The 25,991-nt window shown below is 36.5% G+C and overlaps 1 protein-coding gene across 1 annotated transcript in view; it reads left to right on the forward strand.

Annotated features, from left to right (window-relative positions):
* Positions 1-25,991, forward strand: part of BRF1 (BRF1 general transcription factor IIIB subunit) — a 176,553-nt gene that overhangs the window by 120,486 nt on the left and 30,076 nt on the right. Inside the window, exons 12-15 of the mRNA XM_069082346.1 lie at positions 19,576-19,637; positions 21,412-21,493; positions 21,575-21,630; positions 25,683-25,939. Coding sequence (XP_068938447.1) covers positions 19,576-19,637; positions 21,412-21,493; positions 21,575-21,630; positions 25,683-25,939 — 457 coding nt within the window. The remainder of the gene's footprint in view (positions 1-19,575; positions 19,638-21,411; positions 21,494-21,574; positions 21,631-25,682; positions 25,940-25,991) is intronic.

Below are 25,991 nucleotides of genomic sequence, written 5' to 3' on the forward strand. Positions count from 1 at the left end.
ATACTGCAAATGAGGTTTGTTTCTGCAGAACATTTGTGATGATCCATGATGGTTTCAAATTTTCTCATAGTGTGTATGCACAATGATCATAATTTTCAAACTGGTCCCATTACTTCTTGGCAAATGGAGGTTGGAGAAATAGGAGCAATATTAGATTTTATATTCTTGAGCTCAAAGATCATTGCAGACAGTAATTAAAAGCCTCTTGCCTCCTTAAAAGGAAAACTATGACAAACTAAAAAGGAGATGCATCACCTTGCCAACAAAGGTTGGTATAGTAAAAAAGCTATGGTTTTTCCAGTAGCAATGAATGGTTGTGAGAGTTGGATTGTAGGGAAAGCTGAGCACTGAGAAATTGATACTTTTGAATTGTGGTGCTGGAGAAGACTTTTCAGAGTCCTTTGGACAGCAAGGAGATCAAATCAGTCTGTACTTAAAGAAATTAATTCAGGCTGTTCACTGGAAGGTCAAGTACCGAAGCTTAAGTTTAAGTACTTTGGCCACATAATGAGAAGACAGGATTCATTAGGAAAAGACCCCGATGTTGGGAAAGATTAAAGGCAAAAGGAAAAGGGGATGGTAGAGGATGAGTTGACAGAGTGATAGAAACAATGAACTTGAACAGTGGAGGATAGAAAAGCCTGGTATGCTATGGTCCATTGGGTCATGAAGAATCAGACACACCTGAACAATGACACAACAAAAATGTTCATAACATCTTGATATTATGATAGTAAGGTATGATTACAGCATAATAGGGGACCAAGGGAAATACTCTGGGATAGTGTATAAAATGTAAATGAGGGAATGTGCACACTTCTACCCATCCATTTAGAATTAGGTTGTTCTCCAATGTCAAACTTTTACAATGGTTTGAAAACAATTTGACCAAAACTACAATAACATGGTGTACTTGGAAGAGATCAGGTTTTGATGTAATTGCTGCACAGACAAAATCAATGTGTGCGTGATCATGATAGTTTTGAATTTCTGTAGAAATAAACCTATAATGCTTCAAATACATGCATGGTTGTCATAGAGGAAAGATATATATATATACACATATATATGCATATACTCACACATATATTTACATATAAATATGTATTTATACAAATATACATATATTTGTACACACACATATAAAAATATGTATTTATACACACATTTACATAATAATAACATAATTGTGCAATTATTTGTTGCCTAAGACATTATTAAAGAATTCTTAATTTGAATCTCTTAACCACTAAATGGGAACCACTGATAAAAACTAACATCTGGAGATTATTCCAAAGTGGAATAATTTGCCATGGGAATAATAAGTTTCTCCTCATTATAGGTCTTTGAGCAGAAACTGGATGACTTCTTACTGGGGATGTTTAAAGAAGGGATTCTTGTTTATATGGTTTATAATAGATGACCCCTGAGGTTTCTTCCAGCTCTTATATTCTATCATTCTATGTAATAAAATACAAATTTATTTAAAAGCATTATTGAATTCATAAAAGGTTTTTGTCATGTACTGTTGAGGTCTGTGTAAGTTTTTGATGCATTATTCATTCTTGGAATTTCGGGAATCACTGCTGTAGTCTGAGATAATGAGACAGAAGCCAAGGGTAAGTGATAGTTGAATTCATGGAAATAAATGACATTTGGAAAAAGAGATTATAGAAAGAGCAAAGAAGAGAACCAGGACCAGTGCTTTGCAGAGAATCCCTTATAAGGGATAATGAAGAAGACAAATAACCACCAAAAGAAATTAAAGAGTAGTTAGAGAAGTAGGAGAACTAGGAATATGTGATGGCTAAGAAACCAGGGTGAAAGAAAAGGATGATCAGGTGTCATATGCTGTGAAGTTCAAATAAGATAAAGTCTAAAAAAAAGTCTATTGAATTTAATATTAAGAAAGTTATTGGAGGGGCAGCTAGGTGGCACAGTGAATAGAGCACTGGCCCTGGAGTCAGGAGGACCTCAGTTCAAATCCGGACTCAGACAGACACTTATCACTTACTAGCCATGTGACGTTGGGCAAATCACTTAACCCCAAGTGCCCAGCCTTCCCCCCTCCAAAAAAAAAAAAAAAAGAAAGTTATTAGTAACCTTTGAAAGAGTAATTTTAGAAGGATGTGATGACTTTAAAAGCCAAATTATAAGAGATTAAAGAGATCAGATGGCTTGAAAGTGGAAGCTTCCAGGGTTACTAGGTGGTGCATTAAATAGAGCAGTGGCCCTGGAGTAAGGAGAACCTGAGTTCAAATTTGAAAACTTACCAGCCATGTGAGCTTGGGCAAGTTACTTAACCACAATTGCTCTGCTTTCCCAAAAACAAAAAAAAAAAAAAAAGAAAGAAAAAAGAAAAGAAAGAAAAAAAATGGAAGCTTTGAGTATGGACACATTTTTGAAAAAGTTTGATTGGGCAGTGATGTAGAGGAATAAAGAAATTAAATGGAAGCTGGATAGAGTAGAAGGATCAAAGGTCCTATTTTTTTCCTTAGGATTAATTGGGGAGATCTAAACATATTTAGAGACAAAGAGGAAAACAACATTGGAAAGTGGGAGTTTGAAGATATGAAAGACAGAGGGAATGAGAATCATTTCTAGAACAAGATTGAACTGATAAGACAGAATGGCCTTATTTCTAAAATCTGCTCTGGAAGTCTTTAGATTTCTGAAATGGCCAAGTTTGCGCAATAGCATGTTATTTATTTGCCAATAATCCTGGCTCTCAAATGAAACAAAACGTGTACAATGTGTATAAAAACTGGTAAATGAGTTTTACCTAAGTGATTTCCTGTTTTCTACCCACACTAAATGTACCAGGGTGGAGCAACTTCCTTGACATACAAGTGTCATTCATGCTTTGCTGATTCATTTGTCTCATTTGAAGTGTAGGAAAATGAATTGGAAGATAGAGACTAGAAATATTACTTGTGTCAAATGACCCTTTAACCAGCTGGATGGAATCATTGATGAAAATATTGGCCTCGTTATAAGGTCAATACTGGTCTAGCCTTCCAAAATGGGTATCTGGGACCTTGAGTTTTCTATTTCCCATTCCTTTCTACTTCTGTCTGTCAGTATCTGGGCAGTATTTAACAGAGAAGCTCTAAATTCCTCTAAATGGGGAAGAGGGAAAAAAAATCAGTGAATAGCAGTGAAAAGTAGGCAGTACAATCTGTAGTGATTACTTTTACCAAATCAAAATGCCAGAAGTGAACAGCAGGGGGGCGGCATTTCAATGTTCACGAATATGCATATGGAACGTTTGTGGATATTGGCAAAATCAAAGGTATAACCTTCTTTATGAATTGTTTAGGTGGGGCGTAAGAATAAGTCATGGAAAATGAGTGAGTTGAGGAATCAGGAGCTGTTCTGCCTTCTATTTAAATACTAAAATCTTTCGCATCAATTATAGACAACCTGATCTTCCTTTCTTTTTTTATCTTTATTAATTTGTTTGTTTACTTTTAGTTTACAAGATTCAATTCCACAATTCCTTGAGTTTCAATTTTTCTCTCCCTCCTTCCCCTTCCCCCCATGACAGCCTACAATCAAGTATAGGATCTGCAAATACTTTCACATTAGACATTAGTCAGGTTATAAAGACGAATTTTATCAGATGGAATGAAAAATGGGAAAGAGGAAACAAAACCAAACAAGAAAAAGAAAAAGATCCAGTAGTTTGCTTCAATCTGGATTCAAATTCACTTCTTTCTAGTTCTTTCTCTGGATGTAGACATCTCTCTCCATCATGAGTCTTTTGGGATTGACTTATAACACTGCATTGCTGAGAAGAGTCCAGTCTATCAAAGTTGGTTGTCACACATACGTTGTGTCTGTAATTATATACAAATTTCTCCTGGCTCTACTCTTCTCACTCAGCATCAGTTCATATAAGCGTCTCCAGGGAAATATGAAGTCCATCTGCTCATTTCTTATAGCCCAATAGTATTCCATTACATGCATATACCACAACTTGTTCAGCCATTCCCCAATTGATGGGTATCCCCTTAATTTCCAATTCTTTGCCACCACAAAAACAGCTGCTATAAATATTTTTGTACATATGGGTGTTTCTCCACTTCTATGATCTCTTTGGGATACAATCCTAAAAGTGGTATTGCTGGGTCAAAGGGTTTGAAATTATTTATAGCCCTTTGGGCATAATTCCAGATTACTCTCCAGAAAGGTTGGATCAGATCACAACTCCACCAGCAATGCATTATGTTCCAATTTGCCCACATCCTCTCCAGCATTTGTCAATTTCCTGTTTTGTCATCTTAGCTGATCTGACTGGTTGAGATGTGGTACCTCAGAGTTGTTTTGATTTGCATTTCTCAAATCAATAGTGATTTAGAGCATTTTTTCATATGCTTATAGATATTTTTAATTTCTTCCTCTGAAAATTGCCTGTCTGTATTCTTTGACCATTTATCAATTGGGGAATGATTTGTATTCTTATAAATTTGACTCAATTCTCTGTATATTTTAGAAATGAGTCCTTTATCAGAGACATAGGTTGTAAAAATTCTTCCCCAATTTCCCACTTCCCTCTTAATCTTGGTTACATTGGCTTTGTTTGTACAGAAACTTTTCAATTTAATGTAATCAAAATTATCCATTTTGCATTTTATAATGCTCTCTAACTCTTATTTCATCATGAAGTCTTCCCCTCTCCATAGATCTCACAGTTAAACTTTCCTTGCTCTCACAGATTGCTTACAGTATCAGCCTTTATACCTAGATCATGCACCCATTTAGACCTGATTTTGTTATATAGTGTTAGATAATGGTCTATGCCCTGTTTCTGCCATTCTATTTCCAGTTTTCCCAGCAGTTTTTGTCATATAGTGAGTTCTTATCCCAAAACTGGGGTCTTTGGGTTTATCAAACAATAAATTACTATAGTCATTGACTGCTGAATCTTGTGTGCCCAATCTATCCCATTGATCCACTCCTCTATTCCTCAGCCAGTACCAAGTAGTTTTGATGACTGCTTTATAATACAGATTAAAATCTGGTATAGCCAGTCCACCTTCCCTAGCATTTCTTTTCATTAACTCCCTTGATATTCTGGACCATTTGTTCTTCCAAATGAATTTTGTTACTATTTTTTCTAGCTCTATAAAGTAGTTTTTTGGTAAATTGATTGGTATGGCACTAATTATATAATTTAGGTAAAATTGTCATTTTTATTATATTAGCTCGAGCCAGCCATGAGCAATTGATATTTTTCCAATTAGTTAGATCTGACTTTATTTGTGTGAAAATTGTTTTGTAGTTGTGCTCATATAGGTCGTGGGTTTGTTTTGGCAGGTAGATTCCCAGATATTTTATAATGTCTACAGTAACTTTAAATGGGATTTCTCTTTCTATCTCTTGCTGTTGAGTTTCATTAGAAATATACAGGGATGCCAAGGATTTGTGTGGGTTTATTTTATATCCTGCAACTTTGCCAAATTTATTTATTGTCTCAAGTAGTTTTTTACTTGATTCTCTAAGTATATCATCATATCATCTGCAAAGAGTGAGAGCTTGGTCTCTTCTTTGCCTAATTTGATTCCTTTGATTTCTTTAATTGCTACTGCTAACATTTGTAGTACCAGATTGAATAAGAGGGGTGATAGTGGACACCCTTGTTTCACCCCTGATCTTATGGGAAATGCTTCTAGCTTCTCCCCATTACACATAATACTTGCTGATGGCTTTAGATAGATGCTACCTATTATTTTAAGGAAGGCTCCATTTATTCCTGTACTTTGTAGTGTTTTTAATAGGAATGGATGTTGTATTTTGTCAAAAGCCTTTTCTGCATCAATTGAGATGATCATGTAGTTTCTGCTAGTTTTATTGTTGATATGATCAATTATACTGATGGTTTTCCTAATATTAAACCATCCTTGCATTCCTGAAATAAATCCTACCTGATCAAAGTGTATGATTCTTGAGATAAGTTGCTGTAGTCTTTTTGCTAGTATTTTATTTAAAATTTTTGCATCCATATTCATGAGGGAGATTGGTCTATAATTTTCTTTCTCTGTTTTATCTCTTCCTGATTTAAGTATCAGTACCATATTTGTGTCATAAAAAGAATTTGGTAGGACTGCCTCTTCACTAATTTTCCCAAATAGTTTGTAGAGTATTGGAATCAATTGTCCTTTAAATGTTTGATAGAATTCACTAGTAAATCCATCTGGCCCTGGAGATTTTTTGCTAGGGAGTTCACTGATGCCTTGTTTGATTTCTTTTTCTGAAATGGGGTTATTTAAATAATTTGCTTCCTCTTCAATTAATCTGGGCAACTTATATTTTTGTAAGTATTCATCCATTTCACTAAGATTGTCAAATTTATGTGCATACAATTGGGAAAAATAATTTCTAATGTTTTAATTTCCTCTTCATTGGAGGTAGATTCACCCTTTTCATTTTTGATACTCATAATTTGGTTTTCATCTTTTTTTTATCATATTGACTAAGGGTCTATCAATTTTATTGATTTTTTTTTCATAAAACCAGCTCTTAGTTTTATTTATTAATTCAATAGTTTTCTTTGTTTTAATTTTATTTATCTCTCCTTTGGTTTTCAGTATTTCTAATTTAGTATTTAATTGGAGTTTTTCAGTTTTTTCTTTTTCTAGCTTTTTCAATTGCATGCCCAATTCATTGACCTCCCTTTTTTCTAATTTATTCATGTATGCACTCAGGGATATAAAACTTCCCCTAAGAACTGCCTTTGCTGCATCCCACAAATTTTGGTATGTTGTCTCATTATTGTCATTCTCTTGAATGAAGCTACTGATTGTTTCTATAATTTCTTGTTTGACTCACTCATTCTTTAGGATTAAATTGTTTAATTTCCAATTAGTTTTTAGTCTGTCTTTCCATGGCCCTTTATTGCATATGATTTTTATTGCATCATGATCTGAGAAGAATGCATTTAATATTTCTGCCTTTCTGCACTGAATTGTGAGGCTTTTATGCCCTAGTCCATGAACCTCTGAGAAGAAAATATATTCCTTTTTATCCCCATTTAGTTTTCTCCAGAGATTTATCATATCTAGCCTCTCTAAAATTCTATTTGCTTCCTTAACTTCTTTCTAGTTTAATTTTGAGGTTAGATTTATCAAGTTCAGAGAGGGGGGAGATTAAGGTCCCCCACTAGTATAGTTTTGCTATCTTTTTCTTCCTCTAATTCCCTTAATTTCTCCTCTAGGAATTTGGATGCTATACCACGTGGTACATATATGTTAAGTAATGATATTGCTTCATTCTGCCTTTTAGCAGGATGTGGTTTCCTTCCTTATCTCTTTTATTTAGATCTATTTTTTGCTTTTGCTTAATCTGAGATAAGGATTGCTACCCCTGCTTTTTTTTACTTCAGCTGAGGCATAATATATTCTACTCCAGGCTTTTACCTTTATGCTGTGGGTATTCCTTTGTTTCAAATGTGTTTCTTGTAGACAGCATATTGTAGGATTATGGTTTTTAATCCATCTTGCTATCTGCCTCTGTTTTATGGGAGAGTTCATCCCATTCACTTTCACAGTAATGATGACTATCTGTCTCTTTCCCTCCATCTTCCTTTCTTTCAATGATTCTTGTGAGGGATGATTTTTCCTTAGTAGAAATGTAATAGCTTTTTTAAGATACATGGCAGAAATTCTCTTTGCCACTGCCTAATGGGTCTTCCAGAAATCTTGCCTGCGTCTTCAACTCAAATAAGTCTCTAGTTGTGACCAAGGCCAGAGATCTGGTTATAATTAGTAACAATTTATTTTCATATCCTTGAGCAGAAATAGTGGTTTCTTTCCTGCAATCTTCATTCCCCATAAACTGGTCTACTCTGTTTCCCAATCTTCATTTACTGCCTTCTGCATGGTCAATTTTTGTGAATATGTGATGTATACCTGATGAAAAGGTGTACTCCTTTCTATTCAATTTTTTCCAAAGATCTATCATATCTAAGGTTTCTAAAATGTATTTAGCTCCTTATCTCTTTCTTATTTATTTTATGGTTAGGTTTATCTAGCTCTGAGAGGGGAAGGTTAAACTCCCTAGTATAGATTTACTCTCTTTTTTCTCCTGTAATTCATTTAACTTTTCCTTTAAGAATTTGGATGCTTTGCTATTTGCTGCATGATAGTACTGATAGTATGTCATTGTGGTACTTTTTAGCAAAATGTGGTTTTCCTTATTATCTCTTTCAGTGAGGCATATTTTTGCTTTTGCTTTGTCTGAGATCTGCCTTTTTGCCTTTTTTACGTTAGTTGCCTTTTTTATTTCAGCTGAAGCCTAATAAATTGTGCTTTAATGTGTTTCTTGTCGAGACAATACTGTTGGATTCTGATTTCTAATCCATTCTCTGCTTCTGTTTTTTTCAAGTCCATTCCATTCAAATCTACAGTTATGACTTAATCTGCCCTTCCTTTTATCACACCCTCCCCCTTTCTCATCTTTTTTTCCATCCTACTATACTATTGGGTAAGATAGATTTCTATGCACAACTGAGTGTGTTTATATATTCTTCCCTCTTTGGGGGAGATATGAGAGTCTCAATTGTTGCCCACTTCCCCCACCCCACCCCAGTTTTACCCTCCACTGTAAAAATTCCATCTTGTGCACTTATTTTATGTGAAATAATTTTCCTTATTCTACCTCTCCCAGTACACCCATTTTTTTGCACTCTTCCATTTTTTTGAGATCATCTCAACATAATTAATTCACATCTGTGCCCTCTATCTAGGCTCCTTCTAACTGCCCTGATAATGATAAAGTTCTTAGGAGCTAAATGTATCACCTTTCCTTATAGAAGTGCAAAGAGTTTAATCTTACTGAATCCTTTATGATTTCTCTTTAATTTATTAATTTATCTATTTAATTTAATTTCTCTTTAAAACCTTTTTATCCTTGCTTTTCTTGAGTCTCATATTTGAACATTTAGTTTTCTATTCATCTCTGGTCTTTTTATCAGTGAAGTTTGAAAGTCTTCTTTATCATTAAATGCCTTTTTTCCTGTTTAGGATTATGCTCAGGATTTCTCTGGGTAGGCTATTCATGATTATAATCCTAGCTTTTTTTAACTTCTGGAATATCATATTCCAACTCCTTTATTGTAGTAGCTGCTAAATTTGTGTGATCCTGAGTGTGACTTCATATTATTTGAATGATTTTCTGGCTGTTTGAAGTGTTTTCTCTTTGACCTAGGAGCTCTGGAATTTGGCTCTGATATTCCCAGAGTTTCAATTTTGGAATCTCTTTTGGCAGATTCCTTCAATTTCTATTTTAGCCTCTGGTTCTAAGATCTCTGGACATTTTTCCTTGATAATTTCTGGGAATATGGTGTCTAGACTCTTTTGTTTTTATTGTGGTTTTTGGGTAATCCAATAATTCTTAAATTATCTCTCTTCAATCTGTTTTCCAGGTCATTTGTTTTTCTGATGAGATATTTCTCATTATTTCAATTTTTTTTCATCCTTTTTACTTTGTGTCATTCTTTCTTGATGTCTCATGACCTCATTAGCTTCTACTTGCCCAATTTTTATTTTTATGGAATTATTTTCTTCAGTGAGCTTTTGTACCTCTTTTTCCATTTGGTCAGTCTTGCTTTTTCAGGAGTTATTTTCATCAGTGAAGTTTTGTTTTTATTTACTTTTTGTCTATTAGATTTAAATGTCTTCCCCCTCCAGCTGTTACCAGGATAAAAAACATGCAGAAAAGTTCCCCCCTTGTGAGTTTAAATAGAGAATTCTTACTAAAAGCAGATGCTACTAGGTATAGACTTCCCCGTTAGCTGTTCCAAGCATTCTGACCACTTTTTTTTTTTTTAAACAATGGCTGGCACATAACAAATACTTAAAAGATATTTGTTGACAGACTTACTGTTCCCATTTTAGTAGCAAATCTTGGTCCAGTTACCTGAGTCAGTTTTTATAAATTTCCATGTGGTGCTCACTGGGAGCATGGTGATGCACGTTGATAGTAACAGGAAAATTAAGAATAGGTGTTATTTGAGGGTGTGGGTGGAGAGAAAGATAATGAGTTCAGTTTTGGACATGTTGAGTTTAAGATGTCTACAGGATATACAATTCAAGATATTTAAGAGGCATTTTGACATGTAAGACTGAAGGTCAGGAGAGAATTTAATAATTGGACAAGTAGATCTGAGAATCATCTATATAAAGATGATAATTGAAACCATGGGAGCTGATGAGATCACCAAGTGAAACAGTACAGAAGGAGAAAAGAAGGATGCCCAGGATGGAGCCTTGGGGACTGTATCAGCAATGCCATATTCACAATGCCTATGGAAATTACAGATATGCTGATATAATTATCCATCACAAAATACATCATGCTTGCCATATGGGGGAATGAGCTAGAAAATTTATTAAAATACCAAAAGACTGAGTCCCAGAACCAGAAAGTGAAAGCCATCAGAGTAGTTATGAAATTGGCACAGGTAGGTAAAGTAGAAAGCACCCACATTCTCAAGCCTTTAAAACAGAACAGGCTACCTCAGGCAAAGGCCCTCCTCTCCCCACTCACAGCAACCACCCAGTGTCCAGGAAGCGTGCTCCCAGCAGCTCCGGCCCCTGGCAGTCCTCAGCAGGAGTCCTTAGCAGAAATTCTGGCTGACTCAAAAAGGGCTTCGCGCTGCCACTGTCGCTGCCTCTGCTGCTGCTGCCGTCACTGCCACTGCTAGCCACCGCAGGAACTCTAGTTTGGCTTCTTCTTCCTCTTGCTCCGCCCCTTCCTGCTACGTCAGCAAGTCCAATGGGGCATGGAAGATCTTTAAATCCCATAACCCTTACATTCGGCCTCAAGATCTTTCATGTCCCTTACTTGGCAAAAATACAGTAGGAATAACTGGTGTCAACAAAATTTCACAACAATATAACAAGAATAGCACACAATAAACACAGAAAACCATATTTTACGGTGGGGCTTGAGCACAAGCTCCCCATCATTCCCCCCCACCCCGAACAAATGGGGCCCCAAAATCTTGTGGTAAGGGGTGAAGGTCTCTTCTTCTATGGCTACTTGCTGCTGAAATCGGATGTAGAGCTGTCCCTGTCCTAAGGGGTCCCATTTGAGAGGTCAGTTCTTAATATGCTTGATGCCAGGTCCAAGGGTGACACATCACAGTTGCAGAAAGGGGGTGACTTCCAGCTTAAGCTATCAGGCATCTACAGGTGGAGGGTACCAAGACTGCAGAAATAAATCTAGCAAACAAGGTGAACAGACAAAAAAAATCAAGAAGAAGCAAAGAGACAATAACCAGACTATTGTAGCCTCACTCATGGTAGAATAAATGAGTTAAGGGTACAATTTTGTAATCATCTTCTCCAGAATAAACAATAGTTACAGTGTTATCCCTCCCATGTGCTATAATCTCTGCAGCCTTTGGAACATCATCTGGCTTCCATTTTACCCATACTTTAGCTCCTGATTTTATTCTATCAGTAGAACCAAATCCTTCAGTTCCTGTGACAGTTATTTTGGAAGGAGGGTCAGTTTTTACAAGTGGTATTGTTTTACAAGGAACAATAATCACTTGAACTATCCTATCATTTTTGTGAATCTATATGGGCCCTTCACCTAAATTATGGAATGTTACAACAATTTCTCCTTGATAATTAGAATCTATTACTCCAGCCAATACATGTATTCCTTGAGCTTCTAATCCTGATTTGGGTAAAATCTGTCCAAAGCGATTTTTAGAGATTCTTATGCATATCCCAGTGGAGATTTTTCTTATTTCTTTTCTGTCCAAACAAAAGTCCTCTAAACAATGTAAATCATACCCCACCGAACCAGGTGGTCCTGGATACAGTGCTGGGACATCTGGCCTCAAGGTCCAATACTCGATATTTGGGATCTTATGTGTTTGTTGTTTTCTAATTTGCAGATTGGGGGTCATCATTCTGGCTATAGGTGTACTTCCTCCCAATGGTCTATTATTCAAATTACGCAAAGCCATGAACAAATTATCCTTCCAATGTTGATATGAATTATTGGAACTTAACTTCCTCAACTGTTCTTTCAGTAATCCATTCATTCTTTCAATTAACCCAGATGCTTCAGGATAATATGGCATATGATATATCCATTCTATATTGTTTAGTATACAATACTTCTTCATTTCATTGCCTTTGAAATGTGACCCATTGTCACTTTGAATCTGCATTGGGGTTCCATAATATAGACTTATGAGATCTAGAGTTTTACAAGTGTTTTTCTGGGTTGCGTACTTATAAGGACAAGCTACTAGTACACCTGGATAGGTGTCAACACAAGTATATATAAATCTGCATCCTTTATCCAGCGGTAGTGGACCAATATAATCTATTTGCCAGATTTGGGCTGGGACTTTTCCTCTTGCTATCTTTCCAGTTACTACCCGAGGAACAGTTCGCTCCTTTTCCAATTGACATATATGACATTCTTCTGCTATCTGTTTTAACAATGAATGAGAGATACTAATACCTCGATCTTGTGCCCACTGGTGTGTGGCCTGGACCCCCAAATGGCCTGCTGTTTGGTGGACCCATTTTGCTAATACTGGATCATCGTTGTTGTCACAGTAGGGACAATATGTTCAGTAGCAATCTTTGCCAGTCGATCAGCATGAGCATTGTACTCACGTTCTGGTGTGGTGGGGGCCACGTGAGCATCTACATGAAAAACTGACAAGTCAGTGAGCAAAGACATGTTCCAGATATCTTCCCATAATTCTTTGCCCCAGACTTGTTTGCCATGAAGTTCCCAATTTTCATTTTTCCACATGGGCATCCATGTAGCTAACCCATTAGCTACCACCCATGAATCAGTGAATATATGACACTGTCCTCCTTGTTCTATTTTGATGGCTTGATATACTGCCATAAGTTCAGCATATTGGCTACTTGCACCTATCCCAGTACTTTCCAAAGTCCTTCTAGTACATGGGTTATAGGCCACTGCTTTCCAATGTCTTTTTTGCCCCAAATATTTTGCTGTCCCATCAGTAAACCATGCATGTCTCTTTTGTTCCCCAGTTAATACATCATATCCCTCATTCCATTTTACAGTGGACTGTACCAACTGTTGCTTTGGCTCAGGGGGTGTGTCATTCCTCTCAATTTCTATGTTTGCTACAGATTCATGTAGAGCAGAGACTCCACTTTTGCCTGTTTTTGCTCTATTTTGAATAAACCACTTCCATTTGATTATACTAGCCTCTTGGGCATGTCCAATTCTGTGAGAAGCTGGGGTACTCATTACCCAGGTCATAATTGGGATTCCAGGTCTTAATATCACTTCATGGCTCAGAGTCAGTTGTTCAGTCTCCACCAAAGCCCAATATGCAGCTAACAACTGCTTTTCAAAAGGTGTATACTGGACTCCAGATGAAGGGAGTTTCCTACACCAAAATCCCAAAGGTACATTTCGGCTTTGTTGTTTTTGTCATAAGCTCCAGTTTGCATGATCATCTTGTACAGTCACTTGCAATTCCACTGTACCATTTTGCATGGGCCACAAATCTAGGGCCAATCGTATGGCAGCCTTGGCTTCTTCAAAAGCTTTACTCTGCTCAAGTCCCCAATCGAATTCATATTTCTTCCATGTGACTCTATGTAAAGGTTTTAATATCTGTTCCAAATGTGGAATGTGGTACCTCCAGTATCCAAACAATCCTATGAACTTTTGGGCCTCCTTCTTATTGGTAGGGGTAGGAAAATCCTGAATCTTTTGTCGGGCTTGAGGAAGAATCTCCCGTAGCCCCTTGTTCCATTGTATACCCCAAAATTTCACATTTTGAGCTGGTCCTTGAACCTTTGCAGGGTTAATTTCCCACCCTTTACTTTTCATATGCTCAATTAGAAGGGTCAGACTCCTTTCCACTTCTTTCGCATCTTTTCCCTGTATCATGATATCATCAATGTAGTGGGTAAACTGTATACCAGGTAGCTTTAATTCATCCAACTGTTCAGCCACAATCCTGTGACAAATAGTGGGGCTATGTATGTACCCTTGTGGCAAGCGGGTGAAAGTATATTGTCTACCCTGCCAAGTGAAAGCGAAGTGGTCCCCTTGTTTAGGGTCTATTGGGATGGTGAAGAAGGCTTTGCCAAGTCAATAACTGCATACCAAGTCCCATCATATATCTGGATCCTTTCTATTAAGGTGATGGTATCTGGAACAGCAGCATACAAAGAAGGAGTCACCTTATTCAACTGTCTGTAATCCACAGTCATTCTCCATGTCCCATCTGATTTTCTTACTGGCCAGACAGGATTATTCCATCTTGTGGTTGTAGGGACTAACACTCCTGCTTCAACATATTCCTTTATAGTAGTGGTAATTTCATCTTGCCCACCTGGCACACGATAATGTTTTAAAGTAATTACTTCAGAAGGTTCAGGTAAAGTGGTTGGGTCCATTTTTAGTTTTCCCACTAAAACTGTATTAATTCCTATCTTCCTCACAGCAAATTGGTATCTCCCTTCAGGTAAATTCAGAGTCATGCCTCTCAATACATCTATTCCAATGATGTATTCAGGAATGGGTACAACAACCACAGTGTATTCTTTCTTAGGTAACTGCCCAATTTTCATTGTTATTTTAACTTGTCTGGCTGATATTTCAGCACCTCCTAGACCTGTGATGGTAATAGGAGTTCCATGTTTAAACTTATCAGGGTTTCCATAGATAAGTGTGGCCTCAGCCCTGGTCACAGTAGTTGATCCATTCTTCCAATATATTGTTAAACCAATATGGGGTCTGCAATCTCTTCTGCATATTTCTTTTATCTGGGCTGGGGCTTGGCCTATCTCCTATTCCCCCTGAAGGTGGGGCAAACTTGGATACAAAGATTCAGATTCAGAAATACCTGTAGGGGTGGTTCCTGCTTCCCTGTTCATTCTAATGCTAAGTACCTTTTCTTTGTACAGCTTATGCAGCTCTTCAGTTGGAATACCATCTATTCTTCTAAAGTCCACCCCTGTTCTTAATAGAGCAGTAAACAGTTCCCTTCTTGTTGGTCTATTTTGTCTCTGAATCCTCTGGCTGTTTACTCTTCTCTCTCGAGGCAATTTGTCTTTTTCCCATTCCCCTAAATCTCTTAATTGTGAAATCTTATCCAGCACCTCTGAAAGAGGGTGCCCTATTTCTCCAATTACCCATCTCCAGAGAACATACTGATTGTAGTCTGAGTGCAGATTGAAGCATACTATTTTTCACTTTCTGGTTTGTTTTTTTAATGAGATTTTTCCCCCTTTGGGTCTGTGTTTTCTTTCATAACATAGCTGATAAGGTTTTACAAGATTCAATGTATATGACCTATATAAAATTGCTTTATTATCTCAGTGAAGGAGAAGGTGAAAAGGGGAGAGAGAAAATTTGAAACTCAGCAAAACTTTCAATGAATTTTTAATGAGGGAAAATAATTTTTTTTAAAAGGCTAAACAGAAGTATCATATTTCATCCTAGGAATAAACAGAAGCCACTTGAGTTGATGGGAAGAGGTATCACATGGTATGGGATGGAATTCCGGGTCAATTAGGAAATTTTTAAATTAAATGACTTTTTCATTTTTTAGCACTTTCATATTTACATGATTGTTTAGCTTATTGATTTTTCTCTCCTGTTCCAGTCTCTTTTATTTATTTTTTTTATTTTTAAATTAAATTTTATGTTTATTTTTAGTTTACATCATTCATTTTCACAAGATTTTGAGTTACAAATTTTCTCCCCATTTTTCCCCTACCCACCACCCCAAAACAGCGATCCCACTGAATATCCCCTCCCCCAATCTGCTCTCTCCCATATCTTCCCCCATATCCCCTCTGACTTTCCAGTAGGACATGGTAGATCACTGTGCCCCAGTGCCTGTATATCTTATTTCCCAGTTGCATGTAAAATAATAATAATAATATATAAATGTTTAAATATTTAAACATTTAATTTTAAAACTTTGAATTCCAGATTCTTTCCCTTCCGCCCTCATAACCCATCCTTACTGGGAAAATAAGCAGTTAAATATAGGTTGTACATGTGTGGCTATGCAAAATATTTCCATAGTAGATATATTGTGAGAGACTGACTATATTTCCCCCCATTCTATCCCACCCCCTCTTGTTCTGTTTTCTACTTTGATCCTGTCTCTTTTCAAAAGTGGGTGCTTCCAACTTCCCTCCCCCCCAACCTGCCCTCCCTTCCACCATCCCCAAATCATCCTCTTCTCCCCTACTCTCCCATAGGGTGAGATACCCTATTTAGTGTGTATGTCATTCCCTCCCTAAGCCAAATTCAATGAGAGTAAGGTTGACTCATTCTCTTTTGCCTTCCTGTTTTTCCTCTCCATTGTAACAATTTTCCCTTACCTCTTCTATATGAGATAATTTACCACATTCTGTCTCTCCCCATCTCTTCCCATTATATTCCTCTCTCACCTCTTAATTTCACATTTTAAGTATCATCCCTTCCTATTCAATTGGTCCTGTGTTCTCTGTCTATGTATACCTGTACACATATATATACACACTCACATATGTATTCATATGCCCATATACCCTCCTATATAGACATATATATATGTATCCACATATATATGTCTAGAATATCATATTCCAAGCCCTTCGATCCCTCAGTGTAGAAGCTGCCAGATCCTGTGTTATCCTGATTGTGTTTCCACAATATTGAAACTGTTTCTTCCTGGCTGCTTGTAATATTTTCTCCTTGATCTGGGAACTCTGGAACCTGGCTGTAATGTTCCTAGGAGTTTTCTTTTGGGGATCTTTTTCAGAAGGCGATCGGTGGATTCTTTAAACCTCTGTTTTGCCCTGTGGTTCTAAAACATCAGGGCAATTTTCCTTGAGAATTTTTTGAAGGATGACTTTTAGGTTCTTTTTTTGATCATGGCTTTCAGGTAGCCCAATAATTTTTAAACTATCTCTCCTGGATCTATTTTCCAGGTCAGTGATTTTTGCAATGAGATGTTTCACATTGCCTCCTATTTTTTCATTTGTTTGAATCTGTTTAACAGCATCTTGATTTCTCATAAAGTCACTAGCTTCCATTTTCTCCAATCTAATTCTGAAGGAATGATTCTCAGTGAGCTTTTGAGATTCTTTTCCCATCTGGCAAATTCGGCTTTTTAAGGCATTCTCATTGGCTTTTTGAGCCTCTTTTGCCATTTGAGTTAGTCTATTTTTTAAGGTGTTATTTTCTTCAGTCAAGTTGTTGACTGATATCTCTTACCAATTTTTCCTCCACTTCTCTCATTTGGTTTTCAAAATCCTTCTTAAGCTCCTCTATGACCTGTAACCAGCTCATATTTTTCTTGGAAGCTTTTGGTGCAGGAGTTCTGACTTTTCTGTCTTCATCCTGTTCCATACTTTGATCCTTTTTGTCCCCAAAATAGGAGTGTAAAGTGGGACCACTGTGCTTGCTTTGCTTCTTTTGCTTGTTCATGTTGCCACTCAGTTACTTGACTTTTGAGCTTTTTGCTACAGTAGAACTCTCCTACCAGAGAGGGGAACTTTGTCCCAATCGCTGGGGTTTTCTCAGCTGCCAGAGCTATTAGTTTGGTGCCCTCTCTGAAGCCTCCACAGGCTCTGGCAAACTGGTCATGCACCCCAGGACCATATCCAAGCAGGTTAAAGTGAGAGCGATTACCCCTCAGACTGGTCTCTTCGTCCCCTTACATTCTGCAGGCTAGAAGCTCTAAAGCAACCACATGACAGCTACCGCCACCATACCTCAGCCACTTCTCCCTCCAGGGGTCAAAGGCCCAACCTCACTCTCAGACTCCTGGTTCCCAAAGTCCACAATGCACTGACCTCTCACTTTGTCCTTAGCGTCTCTGGATTGACAGTTCTGGAAACCTCCACAGCTACTGGTGATCTGAAGTCCATCCAGCCAGTGGCTGGTTGTGGCCTCCCTGAAGCTGCGCTGCACTGACCCCTTCCTGCCAACCTGCCTGGCTGTCTTCAGTGGGAAGTTAGCTTCTCTCTATCATTTTGTGGGTTCTGTAGCTCCAAAGTTTGTTTAGTCATTTTTTACATGAATTGGAGGAGGTGGAAGCGGGAGCTGCACGGAAGTCCTGTTTCTGTTCCACCATCTTGGCCCTGCCCTACCCTGTTCCAGTCTCAACTAAAGAAAGCAGAAAGAAATATAAATATGTATAGTCTTTCCATCACGTCATAAAATAAAAATTCAAACCCCAAATAAACCACACCTAAAGTTCACAAAAGACAGTGTCTTGAGGCAGCCAGGTGGCACAGTGAATAGAGCACCAGACCTGGAGTCAAGAGTCTGATTCTTTGATCTCTATAATAAGAAGATTATTCTGAAAGTTGTGTGAAGAATAGGTAGAAAAGGTGAGAGATCTAAGACAAGGAGACTGTTAGTAATAATAGCTGAAACAAAGGCATTGGCAATACAAGTGGATAAAGAAGCTTGAATTGAAAGGTTTTGTGAAGATTTATTAGACGGGATTTGTGAACTAATTGCACATATGGATCATGAGGATGGAAGAGTTGATGGCCTCTAAACTTTGAACCTCAGTGATTGCGAGGATAGTACCATGATCGACAGAAATAGGAAAGATTGAAGAACAGATAACTTTAGAGAGAAAGATTTAATTCCATTTTGGACATGTTAAGTGTGAGGTGTGAAGATATCTACTTGGATACATATTCAATAAGTCGCCCAACAAGCCTTATTTAAGAGCTTACTCTGCCAGGGCAACACTGAAAATGTGCCTATTGAATTTCTACCCATTCTTTAAAGCCCAATTTAAATGCTACTTGCCTTTCCTCATCCTTTTCAAGAGGATAATGACCTTTTTTCTCTTCAACCTTGCAAAGCAATTGATTTTGTGCTTCTCTAGTGTACTTACTGATGTATGTTACATGACATAATCTCCTAATAAATTGTGAGCTCAGTGAGGGCAGAGACTGAGATTTATTTTAAGTTTGGGTCTTTAAGAAACTAGTGTAATACTCTATATACAATAGGTATTTAATAATTGTCATATCAGATTGAAGTAAAGTGAAATGAATTGAATTTGATAAAACCCTAAGAACAGCTCATCTTATAGTAACACCTGAGATTCAGTTTTTGGTTGTTTTTTTTTTTTTTTACCAGTAGTTCTGGAGATTTTGTAGGACATTATAAAATATTATTTCTCTTATTTTAAAATGAAAATCAAATCTATGGCATAGTGAATTGATTCAGTTACCAGTGAACATATGTTGCTCTAAATGCAGATATTTGAAGACTACTACAATGGATTCTACTTCAGTTATCTCCCTCTTCCTTGAGTATGTGTGTACTTCTAAGATCTTACTTGGATGACTGTATTTAGAATGATGTTGGAAAATATAAATATACAATTTAAGGTATAAGAAAATACCATGGGTTGCAAATTTTGAAGGAGGAGATACTATATTTTAATAGATAATTATTTAATCACTTAGCATTCTTTCAATTCTTTAGGTAACCTCAAAGTTAAAGTGCTTGAGACATTGTTTTTAAATACCCATCCATGAGCCCTAATTGAGATTGGTTCCTGTTGCCTTTATTTAGATGAAAATTCGGGAGATGGTGAATTAGATCTTAATGGAATTGATGACAGTGAAATCGATAGGGTAAGTAAGCTATTTTTATTCTATTCCTATACTTTACCCTTGAAGAAGAAAATGCTTTTTAATTCATTTCTGTAAATTATGTGTGACACGCTTCTCAGGTATTTTTACTTTTGTTAGATTCAGGTCAGTCCTGTATCTAAATATTGCTTTTTGCAAATCTGCCCAGTAGGTTCACTTGGTTTTTAAATAAGGCTACAGAACAGAAAGGTAATGTCATTCTAGTCATAGTGGGGAGTTCAATATGTGCAGGATTTTTTTTTTAATTTTTTTGTTCCTGAAATATTTAATTTGTTTTAGAATTCTTGAAATGTTTCCATAACATGGACCCTTGCATATAGTACATGTTGTCCATAATATAACATGTGTTCAGTCCATTTTTGTTGACATGAATCAAGTATCTGTTGATTCATTTGTTTTGCTGTACTTTCCATCATTGAGAAGTTAGGAATCTTGTTAACACAAGGCTGCTGTTGTAGTTTCTCTTATTACTGATTGTCTTGATGGTCTTTTGTGATACCATCTACTTTCATAGCATCAGGAATACTACTCTAGTGCTCTGTCATCTTCCAGACATGCCTTGCTACTAAGATAGGCTCATTAACTCTCAGAGCCTCAGATATAATGTTATGTGACACTGACTTGGTGACCAACAGGTTTCAATGCCTTGTCCTAAACCCCTGTCATACTACCTATGAGGGTGGACTCTGGAGGATTTAAGTTCACAAGTGTGGAACCATGGGTAGGAGATTATAAAATTGTAAGAATAAAATTCTTTAAAGGTTGTATTGAGAAATACAGTTCAGCAAATACAATTTTTTAAAGTATCAGATGGGTCAGACACTATTAAAAACAGGACTTTAGGAAACATCTGATTTTTTTTAAAAAGATCTTTCTAAGTTAATTGCCCAACTAATGTTTGATATAACCAAATTTAATCATATAAGATAATATGAACTACCTCCTCAAATCATCCCTTGTATTGTTAATTAAACAATTCATGGTGAAATTTCCCTCTATATTTTGGTTTTCTTCTAATTTTGTTTTCAGTAGAAATTGTTTTATTTTATTTATTTGCTTTTTATTTTTGGAGGGTAGTTGGGGTTAAGTGACTTGTCCAAGGTCACACGGCTAGGTTTGTGTGTGTGTGTGTGTGTGTGTGTGTGTGTGTGTGTGTTAAGTGTCTGAGTCTGGATTTGAACTCAGGTCCTCCTGACTCCAGGGCCAGTGCTCTATTCACTGTGCCACCTAGCCACCCCTAGAAATTCTTTAATAAAGTATTTTTTAAAAGAGAAAAAGTGAAACAATGACAGATGGTTTTGTTCCCAAATATGCTTTCATATGTTTCATGAAAAATCTAATGAGGTTTTTTTTTATTCTCATAAATATGAGGTCATTAGTCTGTTACAATTCTCTATTTTCTTTGGGTCTTACTAGTTCTAGCTCTCTATTAGCCCCAAGCTTGTACCTAGATCAGTTCTTGATTTGCAGAAATGGCATGTATAGTTAAGTGTGGGAAGAAATATGTTTAGTATGGGAAAGAATATATGTAAAAGTGTCAAATTAGCAATTTTGTTCTTGAAGATGAAAGTTAGGTCCACATTTACAGGTAGATTCTAGGTATACTTTTTTCTTGTGTTGCAGTCCCATTTCATTTCCTTTAATAACTTTATGTATTCAAATATGTATTTTGTTTATAGTTTTGAGATATGTTAAAATTCTGTTTGCTTTTTAAAAGTTAATAGTTGCAAAGAAATTGACTTTATTTTGTCTTCAGTATATTCTCAATGAAAATGAAGCACAAATCAAAGCTGAATTGTGGATGAAAGAGCATGCTGACTATGTAAAAGAACAAAAGGGTAAGTCACTGCTTCTCCAAATATGTAGTGAAATGTTGTCTAATTCTGTCATTCATGCTGGTTACTTTTTTCATCTTTTAGAAAAAGAAGCAAGGATAGCAAAAGAGAAGGAACTTGGCATTTATAAGGAGCACAAGGTAGAAAACATTCTAATTTGTTTTAAAATAGTCTGTTTTCCAGGAAATCTCTTAAGTTTACTGGAAAAATGTTTCTCTGTTGAATTTTGTTGGCATGGTCTTAAACTTGGAAGGGTCTTTTGTTATTTTGTTATTTTTTTATTTGACTAAAGAATCCATTCTTCCAGATTCAAAAGCAGTATTTCACTGACTTTAGAAAGTGTAAGTGATAATGCACAGTTTGGTGGCTATGTGGTATATTCCAGATTTCCTCAAAGAAAACACCTCTCAGGCAGTGAATTACATTTATGTTTGCTGGCTTGTACTTTTCAAATTTTTTTTTTCAATATGTAAGAACAAAATAAGATATTTATTTATTTGAATTCTAAAGAAAAGGTTCCATACAAGGACTATGATGTGGTAGAAAGAGCTCCTCATTTGGGAGTCCAGAGACCTATGTTGCATCCAAGATCTTTAATTGAATGACTTTGGGTAAATCCCTTCTCCCCTTTGAAGCTCATTATCCCCATCTTAGAGTAAAGAGTTTGAACTAGATGGCCTCCAAATTCTATTCCTGTTCTGATAGTCTATGATTTTATATTTCTAAGAAGGTTTGAAATGAGAAAAACTGATGTTTTCATTCTTTAGTAACTTCAGAGAAACAATGTTGTTCTGCTTGTCATAAATCTTATTTCTTTTTGCCAGGGAGCTTTGCTCAGCTCTTCAGCTCCTTGCTTAAACCAACCACATTGATCACTCCATTGTGTTTTTTTTAAGCAGTTGGGGTTAAGTAACTTGCCCAAGGTCACAAGGCCAGTTTTTTTATTGTGGGTGTTAAGCCTCTGAGGCCGACTCAGGCTGTGCTCTTACTCACTGCTGCCCAGCTGCTGCATACTCCATTGTGTTTTAAATCATTTATAATTTGAGTAGTTGAGCAATAGAAAAGGTATGACATAAATACTACAACAGTAATACAACTGACATGTATGAATTTATGGTGCCATACTAGAGGATTTGTTTCTCCTTCAGACACTTAGCAATGAAAAGTAAAATTTGTTGCTTAATCATTTTAATCATGTCTTACTCTTCCTGATCCTATTTGAGTTTTCTTGGCAAAGATACTGGAGTGATTTACTGTTTCTTTGTCCAGCTCATTTTATAGATGAGGAAACTGAGGCAAACAGGTTTAAGTGACTTGCCCAAGGTCACACAGCTAGTAAGTATCTGAGGCCAGAGTTGAACTCAGATCTTCCTTACTCTAGACCAGGCCTGTACAACCTGTGACCCACCAGAGGATTTCCTCTACATTTTTCACAGGCCTTCAGAAATTCTTTGGTGGACTGGAGGTTGTGCAGGCCTACTCTAGGCCCAGTTCTCTATCTACCAGGAATAGAGCCACCTAGCTGCTCCATCAGTAAAATCCACAATAGACTACTGCTCCAAGTGTTTCTGATATTCAAAAGAATTTTTCCCCTGAGAAGTATAGGTTTATGCCTACAGTGTGTGATAAAAGGCTTCCATTTTTGCAATTTCTTGAGTAAGCTTTACCATTACCTTAGTTTGTGATTTTTCTTTTAACTTATTTCTTTAGTTTTCCTACTCATCTTGAGTAGGGTTGAGGAATTGGTTATTACTGATAGGCTATCCATTATCTTTGAATTGTGATCCCCCTTGCCAAAGTTTGAACTCTGACTACTGCTATTGATTCTCTACATTTGAATATAAAAATGAAAGGCATTTGACAGGGGCTAAAATTTCCTGGATTATGCTTGATTATTTTAGGGTATTATATATATTATAAGAGAGAAAAAAGGCTTTTTTTCTGTCAAATTCCAAAGATTAGGAATTTTAAATAGTGAATTTAACAGAAATTTAACTGAATTTAAACTTAATTTAAATTTTAATTAAACTTAAGGTAAATTACATTTGAATTTAAACTGAAATTTAATTGAACTTAATTTAAATTTAATTCAATTAAATATTTGTTATATATTTATTATATAAATATTTGTTTATTAACTAATTAATGTTTTCTGATAGTTTATATGAGCTTAAATGAGAAGTGCAAGACAAAAGAAGTAATTACAAGTAGAGAGAAAATAGGGAAATAAGCATGAAGGAAGGGGAGAGAAAACAATAGAAGAAGATCCAGTGGTACCATGATAGCTGAGAGAAAGAATAGTTCAACAACAGGTGGCTCTGCATTTTGTAGTCGCGGCTGACCCGTCATGTTCTCATACTGTTGAACTCCTCCATAACTCCAGACTGAGAGAGAGATCAAGGTGTTTTTAAGGCTATATTACAGTGCCTATGTTTCTAGGCTTTTCAAATCCTGTTGCTGCCTCTATTTACTAGATTTCTATTGGCCCTGTCCAAGACCATATCTTTCTCAGGTTTATGTACCCAAAGGGCTTAGAGTTAGGAGGGAAGTATGGTGGAAGATAGTAGACTGATTTAATCTCCCTAAGTCTGGCTAGTCTGTGACTTTTCTTTTTCTAGGTTCATTTGCTTACTTTTCCTACTCATCTTGAAAATTGCAGTTCGTTAAACACGGACCATTTTATTTTTGGCTGATCAACAGTTATATTAGTCTGGCTTATATTGATATGAATGTCTGAAGTTCTGGTTCCTGATTACTGGAGCAGATTCTTCTGGGTCATTAAGAAGCCAACTGTTATATTGCCCACAGCATGCCATCTATTGAAGGACATGTTTTGCAGAATTTTTCAATTGATATCTATTACAAAGAAGAATAACTACATATAATGAATAGACTATGGGGGTGTAGGTAAAATGGCCAGAAAGTTTCATTGGGAGGAGAATTGTTGATCAGGACAATAGGTGCCTAGCATATACTCTTCAAGATATGGAATCCTTTTCTAGTATGCTGATAATGCTATGCTAAAAGCACTTCACCTGATACAATGAATGCATGGGAAAGCTTCTGGGATTGGTGCTTATGCCATTCTTACCTGAAGCCATGCTGGCTTCCTCTAAGCCTACTGACACTGCATGCAGCTTTTCCTTCCCATACTGAGGTTTTTTTATTCTGTCTGCCTAGTGACAGTAACAATGTATGGCTGTGAGAGTTGAACTATAAGGAAAGCTAAGTGCTGCAGAATCGATGCTTTCAAATTGTGGTGCTGGAAAAGACTTTTGAAAGTCCCTTGGACAGCAAGGAGGTTGAATCAGTCAATACTTAAAAAAATTAATTCAGGTTGTTCATTGGAAGGTCAAATACTGAATCCAAAGCTTAAATACTTTGCCACATGATGAGAAGACAGTACTCATTGGAAAAGACCCTGATATTGGGGATTATTGAAGACAAAAGGAAAAGGGGACAGCAGAAGATGAAATGAATGGATAGTGTCATGGAAACAGTGAACATGAACTTGGACAGATTTTGAGAGACAGTGGTGGGTCAGCTGTGCTGGAGTCCACCAGGGTGCTGAAGAGTCAGGACAAGAGCAGCATCCCTCTGGTGATAGGTACAGTAGCCGAGATGGGACTGAATATTAGTTTTCAACCAAAATGAAAGTGTTATAAGTGGAACAGACTTTTGCTTCCAATATCACACTACATTTTGGTAATTGATACAAAACCAGTTTATCCTGGGGAAGTTTATTTAGCTATTTTAAAATTTGTTTTTTTTTTTATGGACTTAACTTTAAATGCCAACAAAATTAATTATAAATACATTTGCATCAATTTACATTTGAAAAAAATGAATTTTAGCATATTCCATAATAACTTTTCAGTTGCTTATTTTTTATCTGCTTCTTTTTTTTAGTCTAGGTAGAATATACTTGTTTAATATGCATTTGGCTTAGATGATAATTATTAGAAGTACCAAGAAAATTCTCAATGATTTTTCATTAGTTTGTATCAGCATCTCTGGCCCTGTGACCTACAATTGAGTTTCCATTACTGTGTGAAATGTCTAGTCACTTGATTCATTAGGGATCTGTTGAAAGGATGCCTAATTATGAATCATCAACTCAACTCTTGATTGCTAGTATATTTACAGTTATTTATATCTTGTTCAAATCACTGTCTTTTCAATTTCAATCAAGCCAAAGAAGTCTTCCAAAAAACGGGAGCCAATTCAGGCCAGCACTGCAGGAGAAGCCATTGAAAAAATGTTGGAACAAAAGAAAATCTCGAGTAAAATTAATTACAATGTATTAAGGGACTTGAATAGCAAAGGAAGTATGACCCCTAAGAGGGAGAATGAGCAGCCTAATGAGAGCAGCACCAAGAAGTTGTCACGCAGAAAATGTCCTGCAAGTAGGACTCTCACGGACCCTCTGAGCAGCAGCATGGGGAAAAGGTATTGTATGGATTTGCTGTTTATTTTTGTTGCCTTGTTAGTATCATGAGTT

Source organism: Petaurus breviceps, unplaced genomic scaffold (assembly GCF_028583685.1).
Source record: "Petaurus breviceps papuanus isolate PSGF00001 unplaced genomic scaffold, PetGlider_PUasm1.0 164, whole genome shotgun sequence".
Classification (NCBI taxonomy): Eukaryota; Metazoa; Chordata; class Mammalia; order Diprotodontia; family Petauridae; genus Petaurus; species Petaurus breviceps.